General features: G+C 34.5%; 1 protein-coding gene across 2 annotated transcripts; it reads left to right on the top strand.

The window, feature by feature from the left end:
- The first annotated feature begins 3,618 nt into the window (after positions 1-3,618).
- LOC107676603 (ras-related protein Rab-4A-like) lies at positions 3,619-11,546 on the top strand. Of its 2 annotated transcripts, none has more exons than XM_016471182.1 (8): positions 3,619-3,749; positions 4,184-4,264; positions 4,370-4,484; positions 6,969-7,031; positions 7,202-7,356; positions 8,316-8,411; positions 8,501-8,644; positions 10,645-11,546. In XM_016471182.1, exons 1-7 carry the CDS (start codon positions 3,734-3,736, stop codon positions 8,614-8,616), a joined length of 642 nt encoding a protein of 213 aa, XP_016326668.1. In that variant the 5' UTR covers positions 3,619-3,733; the 3' UTR covers positions 8,617-8,644; positions 10,645-11,546. The 2 variants fall into 2 exon arrangements, with proteins under 2 accessions (XP_016326668.1, XP_016326669.1); XM_016471183.1 differs by having other exon boundaries at positions 10,641-11,546.
- Positions 11,547-11,760: the final 214 nt, after the last annotated feature.

Here is an 11,760-nt window from a genome sequence, read left to right as displayed (position 1 = left end):
TTAAATGCAGGCCAGTCAAGGTTTTAAGACCAGGATACCGAGTATCGCCACCCAGGCAGTCTTTGAGTGATTTTTAGCCCTGTTTATCTGACATCTGAGGCATGGTTAACACTTGGTTAACAACCTCCTATTTTGAAACGTATTTTTCAAGTGAGATACTTCTGTGCTTTTGTTTTTTTTCCCCTGCAAAGCAATCCCTTGCGTATTTCATTTTATATATTTTTTTAACCTCCTTTTTTTTTTTTTTATCTAAATATCATAACTCGGTCTTCTCTCTGATGACGTATGCCAGATTTCTCCAATTAATTCACATCTGCCTCCATCTCTATCCATTTTAATAAAATGTAAGAAATTATCTGTTGCTACTTCCATTACATTGTAAATTTAACAAAATAAATGCAAGCCCCAAAGTGATATTTCCTTAATTTAAAGTAATAGAAAGATACAATGAATACCAGACAAACAAAACTGAAATCTCTGAATTAACTGAACTTTTCAAAATCAAATGAGTATTTTGATTAATCTCAAATCAAATCTTTTGAATTAGTTAACTAAAAAGATCCTTTCTGCAGGGTATGTGGGTAATAGGTGGCCATAGGTGAATTCTTTGTTATAAGTGAGTCATTGAATCATTCCTTCAACTATTTTGTCCAAACTTTTTTCCCTTTGTTTCCATAAACAATCATTCAATGAAGGTTGTATGTTTGTTCATTAGGTCTAATTAATCACATGCTCCTTTCCAGCATGCTATATGCTCATAGCCTTCTGTAGTCAGTTTGAAAAGTAGTCATGCACTTCTAAAGGCAGAAGTTGTGAAATCACACCATTGTGCACTATATGTGTCATTAACTGTATACAGAATGAAGTGAATGAGTGGACAAGTGATTGATTTTGAAAGAAGCTTTTACTTTCTTGAACAAGTCAATTCATGGAAGTGAGTGAATAAGATGATTTGTTCAAAACAAAGAATCATTCATGAAATGAAACACTACAAGTCCAATGACTTTACATCCAACACAGGGCTCATGTAAGCTCAGTGTCTAGAGAAACTTTTCTTCCTTTTCACCACATTAATCTGTCAAGCAGCTTTCGCCTTTTCTGGACACAACACAATAGTGGTATTTAGTGTGGTTGTGATTTAGAGTGTGCTACTTAGTCCCAGAGTTAAATCTTTAGCATTTGTCTGCACAGAGGATACTGTGCTACAGGATAAACAGCCGCTTAATAGCACGCTGCGTTTGAAAAGACAGAAACACTGACGCACTGATCGCAGATGAAGGCACCCAGTCAAAACCCTCACTGTTGATGCACCGCACGACTCTGTGGTGTGTCTTCCCAGTTACCTTAAACTAACAAGCCATATGTTGTTCTGCAAGGCTCTGATAAAAAAATCAGGAATCTGGTTGTGTCTGTGCTGTTTATGCTATTAGTGTCATAAAGAGTGGATTGATTCTATTTATAAGGGTTCAAATTTAAACGACCTGTAGAGTAACTGAAAACTCTTGATATACTGCAACATAAAGTGCCACATAATTTGTTGAATATGTAGGCAGTTAGATCCATCTACATAGCATCAACACCTGCAAAGAAGTAACTGTATGCACATTAACACATCTAATTTCTTCAATGAAATGTGTCAGTATGCCTCCATTTTAACATTCCAACAGACAATTAGGCAAAACAAACTAAACAATAGCATTTCAAGTCCTGTCGCGACAGCAGTTGTGATACTGTTTTGTGCTATCGCACATTCTTTGCCCTGAGGTTTAACCTGGCACAGATGCAAGCCTTTCTAATCATTACTTTGAGCTGACAAAACCTCCCACATTTCAAAATAACATCCTGGTGCAGACAGTGTGATGACAATTTTAGATTCCAAGGACAGTTAACTTCCCTTCTTCCTGGTAACCATTGTGCTCTTGTGATAGCAGAGCTCCTCAGGGATAAATGCCACCCCCCTTTTTCAATACCACAATGGCTTATAGAACTTTTACATGCAAGACATAAAGCTTGTGGGAAGCTTTAGTACAACATACATGTGTTTACTACAATTGTGTCTGGATAGCACTTGAACAAATTGACCAAGATTATCATTACTTAAATTAGTTACACTTATATATACACATCTATATACACATAATTAAGCTTGTAATTAATAATTAAGCTTTCTAATGTTTTTAAAATAAGTCTCTAATGCTCATCAAGGCTGCATTTATTTGATCAAAAATACAGTAAAAACTGTATTGTGAAATATTGTTACAGTTTAAAATAACTGTTTACTAATTGAATATATTTTGAAATGTAATTTAATCCTGTAGTGGTAAAGCTACAAATTGCAACCATTATTCCAGTCTTCAGTGTCACTATGCATATGAAGAACATATGAAGATTTGTTAGACATTTTTAAAGAAATTTTTTTATCCCTTCATAATTCTCTTACTTCATAAAAGTAAGGGGGGTTTACATAAAAGCATGTTAAGTGAGTGGATTATTTACATGTTGACACAGCCCTTTGAGCTCAGATTCCTTTGTTCAGTCATGTATCTTTGGCATATATAGTGAGCCAGGAAGGATCTAAAACAAACATGACATGTAAACATAGAGAAGAGATCTGTAGCCTATACATTCTAAGGCATTATGCAGTGAACCCAGGACCAATGCACAGCCATCTGGAGAAGATATGTGGTGGCACTTCTTCAGCAAGCAGCCTCGTTCTTGGGTGTTGGAATGATATTAGATTTTCTAGAAGAGCTTCAAGTGCCTCAGCAGGAATGCCTTGATGACAGTAACGGTTGGCTCTCCAATAAGAACTCTGACTTTTTTTCCTGTTGATTTCAAATGAACTAATTTTTAAATGAAAGGAAAGCATGAACTGATTATACCATCATAGAAAGATTAAAGAAAACTATTTTATGTAATACCCCTTGTTTCATATGCTCCACATTATGTCTGTGTGTAAAAACATCCATCAGTCATTACTGAATGGCATGTGGTCTATAATTTATAGAGGGCAATTTACATCAGCCATGAAGAACTGTTGCCCAAGCATCCATGATATGCTTTCAAGTATGGAATCTTGATTTCATTTAGAAAGTTTTGACTCCACTACACTATTTTCCTGATAAATCCTGTGTAGTCTGTGTTGCAATTATGGATTCAGGGGTTGATGTAAGGGTAACATACACTTACAATTATAAAATGTGGATATAAAAACAAATATAATATATTAGTTGTGAAAGGTACAAAGAGATCAGCCCTGTAAAATGTGGTTTAAATTATCATGAGGTAGTGTGGGTTTTCAGAACAGATGCAACTCGCACATATAACTATCACCCCCTAGTGGCTACTTGAAAGCACTTGGAGTTTTGCAGTAAACCAAATCTAAATAATGTATAAAGGTTTTAATAAAAAATGCACAAAACACATCTTAAACATTTAGATTTACATACATGTCTGTCAAAAACACCACAAAAAAAAAAAAACACTCATGACCAAGAATAAAATTAATTATTTTTTTTTTTTCATAACTTTCAGAAAAATCGTGCATTTTGTGTAATTTTGTAAAGAATCCTTGACTTTTATTTTGAAAATCTCAACAGGAAGTAGCTGCTACACAAACTTCCGACAAGGATGCGCGAAACCCTCGAAGGGATTTCCCTTTATTTGATATCCTTATTGATTGCCTTGAAAGAAGGAAACACAGTATAAACAGTCTAGAAACACAGCGCCAGTCATGTCAGAGACATACGGTAGGGTGACTAATTTTCATTTTCTCCTGCCACACTTCTTATCGACAGCATATAATGAATTTTGGCAGGTGACCCGAGCTCATTCATCACAGTATTTGCTTACAAGCTATGTTCAGTACCAGCTAGGCAGCAGCTATATGTCTGCCATATGTTTCATCTGTCGACGCCATTCATATAAGTGTTTATTAATCTTTGATTAGTCAATTAATACAGTACTGACAATAACAATGACTATAGAAAGCCGTTATTTATTTGGATATAACCTGGGTGTTATGACATATCTCTTTAGTGTACATATTATGACTGAGTATTAATAGCCTATAGTCTGGCTAATGTTTGATATAGTAGCATTCCTATACTCTTTTATTTATTATGAGAATTCTATGCAGTTCTTGACAAAACATCTTTATTGTTTTTGTTTTCCTCCCCTCTAGATTTCCTGTTTAAGTTCCTTGTGATAGGAAATGCAGGAACTGGAAAATCTTGTCTGCTTCATCATTTTATAGAAAAAAGATGTATGTCAGTTTCTGTTGTCTTGCCATTCAACGTTGAGAAACAAATCTATGAAATATCACAAATGTCACTGTTCTGTTGCTGATGTCTTTTCCTTGTTCCTCCAGTCAAAGATGACTCAAATCACACTATTGGGGTTGAATTTGGCTCGAAGGTAATCAGTGTGGTCAATAAGTTTGTCAAGCTCCAGATCTGGGATACAGCAGGACAGGAGCGTTTCAGGTGTGTTCATACGGCTGTGTCGTATTTCTAGAACTGTTTCTCTATTGGATTGGCCATGTTTGTAAGGACCACTGTAAGATTTGGCTTATGATGATAATTTCCAGATTTATTCTCAGGCAGTCATATGGTGGAGCATTTGGTGAGGGAGTGATTCACAAGATGACAAGTCCAGATTGCATGTAGGAGTTTATAGTACCTTGCGCAGATTAATTTGTCAGCGCTATCAACATGCACTTGATTTCCACTGAACATTTACCAGCAGCTTCCTTAGAGCCGAAATAGCCTCAGCACATTTAAAATGAAAATACGCTGATGTCACACAAATCGCCTTTTGTTTATTTAGTTGTTTTTTTTTTGTGTGTGTGAGTGTGTGTGTATTTATACGTAGCTTTGAGACTTATTAAAAAGTAAAAAGTATATTATTAACTATGTGTTTTTTTTTCTTTAATCTTGTTTTAACTTGCACAGAGGAACAATTAAGCCAAATGTGCCACTGGTGTCCCCTTAAAAATAACAAATTATTATATAAAAAAGTATATATTAAGTTTTAGTAAATTTGTTTTATCATTTTTATTTCTTATTTTTATTTAGCTTTGTTTTTATTTCAGTTTTAGAAATGTTAGTACTTTATCTTGAATTTAGTTAATTTGTAAAACATTTTTAATTTTATATACAGTAAGTTTTTAATTATATTTAATTGTAATATGTATATATATATTTAAATGCATCTTTTACCCGCCCAATGCCTTTGATAGTATCACTGCAACAAAAAAAAAGTTTTCCAAGAAAAATATAAATACATCCTTAAAACAAGATAAATTTACTTGAGAAGAAAAATCATGTAAGATAATAAGAGTGGTTTTCAGAAATATAATTATTTTTATCTATTTATTTTTATATATATATATATATATATATATATATATATATGTATGTATTTTTTTTATTAATAGCTTTAGTTAACAATAACAACACTGCACAACGCCCCTGTGTTAAAGCTATTTTTCTTTCACTGTTAAAGTAAAAACTGTTTTTTGTTACAGCTACATAATTATATACAGTGTGTACGGAAAGTATTCAGACCCCCTTAAATTTTGTGTGTGGCTTTCCTAATCAAGTCCAATCAGTATATTGACAGAAAAACACAGAATTGTTGACATTTTTGCAGATTTATTAATCCGATTTATTAATCGGGGTGCTGTGTGTACATTAATGAGGAAAAAACATTTACTTAAATGATTTTAGCAAATGGCTGCAATATAACAAAGAGTGAAACATTTAAGGGGGTCTGAATACTTTCCGTACCCACTGTACATAAAAAAGCACAAGATAGCTTAAAGCAAAATATGCAGTTAGTGTCTTCTTCAAACAGCACTGAGAAGAGCTTTTGTTTTTTGTCTTTTGCTGCTGCAGCTCATTTTAAACATTAATGCATTAAAATATTGTCTTACATGTTTATTTCAGAATTATGAGTCTTAATACCTCATAGCAGATAATATGTTGTAGTCATTCAAGTAAAAAGGTTGAACAGAAATTTGTCAGTCCGGCTAATGTTGGAGGAGAGCTGAGCCATACAGTCCTGCTATTGTGAGCAGATGTGATTTGACTAGCGGTCAATTGAGATTGATTTTGCAGCGCCTAGTGACGTTATCTAGACGGCAGGGTGGCTGATTGCTGATATAATACCAATATACAATCCAGAGTACTATTTAATGTCAGTAACATCATTTGGACGTGAATGTTTTAGCACTTACTTTAGCACATGCATTCGCTTTCTTCATTCTAGTACTTTTCACAATTGAATGAATTCCAGATGAAAAATAAATCTCACCCTACATTTTTTTCCTCATTGATTATTCTGTTTGAAGTTAAATGTGTTTGTGAATGACAGTTCAGCCTTTAAGCAAGCATTTATTTCGCATATGTACTCAAAATTAACTCAAAGTTAATTAAAGTCCAAAGTTTGGTGTCAGTAAGATGTTTTAATATTTTTTAAAGGATGCCTCTTATACTCATCAAAGCTGCATTTATTTGATTAAAAATACAGTAAAAAAACAGCAATATTGTGAAATATTTTTACAATTTACAATAACTGTTTTCTAGTTTAATATATATTAATATATAATTTATTCCTGTTATGACAATGTTGAATTTTCAGCAGCCATTACTCCAGCCTTCAGTCTCAAATGATCCTTCAGAAACCATTCAAATATGCAGATTTGGTGCTTATTATTGATTGTTGATTGCTTCTTTGTTGAATAAAAGGATTAAAAATAATCCCAGTTTTTGAATGGTAGTGTATTTGGGGAAAAAGAGAAGTATTATATATTTCTGAAACTAATGGCAAATTCCATTAATCTCTAAAATGACCAAATATCAGCCACTTAATTGTTTGGCTGATATATTGGTTTATCACTAGATTTGACCGTCCGTTATCACAAACTTTTGCTGATCTTACAGAGGCTTAACGTTTGTTCTCCTCAGGTCTGTAACACGCAGCTACTACAGAGGGGCAGCAGGGGCTCTTCTCATGTATGACATCACTAGGTAAAGTCACACTTGTTTATCCAGTGCGTCTGCATAATATTGTGTATTGCTCTTTTTTTCTTCTCAGATATTAATATATTTCTGGACATTTACCTAGAGCTATACTATGGTATGTGTTTATAGATCCTGAAGTGCATTGATTTTTCACGCTTTCTGTCTCTGGGTGTTAGTCGAGAAACATACAACGCTCTGACCAACTGGCTGACAGATGCCAGGATGCTGGCCAGTCAGAACATAGTGATCATACTGTGTGGAAATAAGAAAGATCTGGATGCTGACCGTGAAGTCACCTTTCTGGAGGCCTCGCGCTTCGCTCAAGAGAATGGTGCGTATGTCAGACAAGCAGTTCCCGGCTGGTAACAACTGTAGTGAATTGTAGTGGCACCCAATTATTTGAATGGGTGCCATCAGAATGAGAGTTCAAACAGCTGATAAAAGCATCACAATAATCCACACGACTCCAGTCCATCAATTAACATCTGGTGAAGGGAAAATCTGTGTGTTTGTAATAAAGAAATCCATCATTAAGATGTTTTTAACTTAAAACCATTGCTTTTGGCTAATATAAAAGTCCTCTATCCATAATATCCTTTAAAGCATGTTTATAGCTCAAAATGAGGTATTTGACAATGTATCTGCTTTCATATTGTGACTTTACCACTAGAGGTCACTACAGGATAGTATTACTAACATAAACATGAAGAGCCCACTAGTGAACCAGTATAGACTCACAACTGTCTGCATTGAGATCACTAGGGCTTTTTTCAGAGGCAAACCAGTGATTGGTTATTAGTGCATTACCATTGTAGATATACTGAGTGTTTGTAGATCTGTGGTGTTATTGTTAACTACAATTATTAAAATTGTTTGCATTCATTTAAATAAAGCTGAAATAAAATAGAAATACTAAATGGAAAACGGAAATTTGGAAATGTTGCCATGGCAACTAAATGAAAATAAAGAAGACCTTAAGTAGAAGTACTAAAATGATTAAAGCCAAATCTAAATAAATGAAAGCAAAATAGAAATAAAAAACTAAGAAAAATTATAAAAGCACATTTCAAAATTACTCAAAATGAAAACTGAAAATACAAAAATAAAATCCACTTCAAAATATTACTAAATACTAGAATAATATATAAATAATACTAAATAAACGCTATTATAGAACATTTTACAATATAATCACATTCTTGAACTCTTTTTTTTTTTTTTTGAGACTGCATTCAGTGAATATTATTAATTTAACAAAACAGATGTAATTGTTTATATCTTTGCTTTCAGAGCTCATGTTTTTGGAGACCAGTGCTCTAACAGGGGAGAACGTGGAGGAAGCTTTTGTCCAGTGTGCTCGGAAAATCCTTAACAAAATAGAGTCAGGTACAAAAATACCAGTGCCTTTTACTGTTGCTTATAAGCTTACAAAAACATTTGAATCGAGCTGCTGTGCTTGTCATTTGGTTGTGTAGGCGAGCTGGACCCGGAGCGGATGGGTTCAGGAATCCAGTACGGAGATGCAGCGTTGCGGCAGCTGCGTTCTCCCAGACGGGCTCAAGCAGGGAGCGTGCAGGAGTGTGGCTGTTAACACAGATCCCAATCAGCTGACCAACCAGGTGAAGGTCCAGAGGGTTTACTTCCTCTCTCTACTTACTTTTCAAATCCGAGGTTTAAATATTAGAAGCTGTCCTGTGGGGTTTCTGTACTTTTTTAACATTGTGAAGTGCAATCATTTGTTATGTTTATTCTTTGATACTAATTTTCTACTTGTTGCTAATATTATAACCTTGATATCTTATATCTTAAAAGAAAAAGGTCTGATATGAGTGTGACAGTTTGAATGTATGAGGGTGGTAATAGTACTGTTCTTCCTCCACTGGCACTCTGTACCGCTCACAGCGGCAACATCCACTAAAAATAGCTGTGCTGCATTCAGATTTAATCAGATACAGTTGTTCACATGTCTCAGAACATCATTCCCTGCATGTTAGATTTAAGTGTCTTGTTCGGTGTGGAAACGGTTATTTTCTGTTCAGTGTCCTTTTCAGTCTTTAGATTGAACTTTAATTTTTCTCTCACTTTTTCCTCACTATTTTCATTTCTTAAATGATTGCATTTTTCACTTAAATGTTAACAATATAAGAATCTAAGGTGAAAACAATGGGTCTGAAAATATGAACGTAACATATTTATGTGGTAATCGTTTGTAAAACCATTTTTATATAGATTGTTGCATTGAATTTAATGAGATATTACAGAAATTAATTTATTAATTAAGACCTTTAATGGTTGTGTTTTTTTAATTAGGCCCAGTTTCTCCAATAACTTAATTATTTTGCATTAATTTCTGCTCACTACTAGTTTGGATTTTCTTATTACTCTTTTCCTCTGAAAAAGGATGTTGTTCATTTCCCTTTTTATGGTAAAAAATTCTGGTAACACTTTACAGTTAGGTTCTTTATTTTAGCAAATGCAATACTTTTACAGCATTTACTAATCTTGATTCATGTTGATTTCTACATAAATTGCCATTCAAAAGTAAAAAACCTTTTTCAACACTGATAATAATCAGAAATGTTTCTTGAGCTGAAAATCAGCATATTAGAATGATTTCTGAAGGATCATGAGAGACGGAAGACTGGAGTAATGATGCTGAAATTTCAGCTTTGACATCACAGGAATCAAATTTCTTTTAAAATATATTTTAAAAGAAAACAGTTATTTTGAATTAAAATAATATTAATGCTTTTATTGTTTTGTTTTTGTTTGTTTAAAAAAAAATATATAATAATAATAATAATAATAAATGCAGCATTGGTGAGGATAAGAGACTTCTTCCAGAAAACATTAAAAAATCTTACCAACCCCAAACCTTTGAATAGTATGTATACTAATTCAGCTTTTACATTTATGGTTGTATAAAAAAATATTTATTTGTAAATGAACCTAGATTATTAAATGCTTTAAAAAGTGTTGTTTCCTAATGTATTATCTAATGGTAATGAACTGAACTGTATTGTAAAGTGGTACCAAAAAAAACATAATTTTAGCTTTAGTCAAAGTGTTTCCATACATTGTGTCTGAAAATCAGCGCCTTTCCTTTCACCGCTGTCTGTAAAAGGATGTTGATAGCTGCCCCACAGCATCTCTACTGTATTTGGCATGCCCTAGCAGGGAGGAGCTCTCTTCAAGAAGAGGTGCTATTTTTGTCACTGACACCCACCAAACGCTGCTCAAGTTTGCCTCTGCATGCCTTACAAATGAGTGACGATGATGCAGCACCAGCACACACACATACAAATGGCCAAATGTTTCACCTTCTTCCGCCCCCTCTTGAGGACAAACAAGTCCTTCAGACCCCTTCACCCTCTTATCAGTCAAATGCCACATGAAAAACCGTGTCAGGGGAATGGATATATTTAACTCCAGATCCTCCCAAATGCTTTCCAGGGTTTCTGAGGGGCCTTATTTGGAATGCGAGCTAGAAATAGAGATTCAAGGTGTCTGAGGAAGATCCAAGCTGATTAGGAAGCAGCTCCTTCAGTTTGTAGACAAGAAGAAACGGCTCTGTCTATATGATCACCTGCACTTTTTCTGTGTCCTTTGGCCAAGGCAGGTTTTGTGAACACGAGGAGGAGGACATTAGTGGGGAGTTTGACAGACGGCTCATCATGGTGGAGTGACTGTTTCCCTCACCTTACTTTTACTCCTGTTCTGACATGCTGGGGGACCCCCTGTGCTCCAGAAGGCTCTGGAAAATGTTTACTGTCCCCCTCGGGCCCAAGCCAAGACATCTGTGGTACCCAAAACCCTGAGGGTAGCTAAAAGACCCGGCCCTTGTCCCTGAGAATACTGCACTGAGCCCCTGCCCTGTCTTTCCCTCTTCCATATGTAGATGTTGTGTAGAGAAGAGTTTCTATTATCACCGTGGAGCATGTTTCATGGTTGCAGTGCTACGACATATTCATAAATGACTATATATAGCATATATATAGCTTAGGCATACTGTATCCCTGCTTTATGGCACGCACCTGTAAATCTTATCAGTGGAGTTTATCGTGCATTATCTTGCTAACACATTGTTTCCTTTTTATTTGCTTTTTATTTTTTTTCCATGTCTGTTGTATTTTATTTGTTGGTTCACGTTTTAGGAAAGGATGCTAGAATGTTTGTTTAAATTTAAGGGCCAGTGCACACTTACCTTCATATCGCACTGTAATACATTGTCAGTATGAACAGCTTCAAAATCAGTGTTACATGCTCTATATTTATTGTAAAGCATTCTTGTGCTGCGGTCCCATTTTAAGGTGTCTGTTGGAATGACACTGTGTTTAAACCGATTTCTTTGTTTTCGAAAATAGATTGTGTTGTTTTTCTCCTTTTTTTGTTTTGTTTTGTTGAGAAAATGTATTTTCTTATTTTTATCTACTTGTCCCCTGTACTTCTCTATACATTTTAAGTGAACATATCTCAAATAAGCTTGCACCGAAAATTAATGATAAATCATTGTGGACCTGACTTCATAATGCTTGTCATTGTCTTTCTATCAAGCTTTTATGTTTGTAAAAATTTTAAATGGGACAATTGCCAATAGTCATGTTTAACACTACACTGAATGGTAGTTGGTTCTTGGTTTTTCATTAATCTTGTGTCGACACTTTACATCGACCTCAAAAAAATAAAAAATTCTGTAGCACTGATGTGAAGAATTAAGATTTGATTTAAAACTTTC

The sequence above is a fragment of the Sinocyclocheilus anshuiensis genome, unplaced genomic scaffold, assembly GCF_001515605.1.
Source record: "Sinocyclocheilus anshuiensis isolate Anshui unplaced genomic scaffold, SAMN03320099.WGS_v1.1 scaffold204, whole genome shotgun sequence".
NCBI lineage: Eukaryota > Metazoa > Chordata > Actinopteri > Cypriniformes > Cyprinidae > Sinocyclocheilus > Sinocyclocheilus anshuiensis.
The sequence above is the reverse complement of the archived record's forward strand: the minus strand, read 5'-3'. Positions and strand labels throughout refer to the sequence as shown.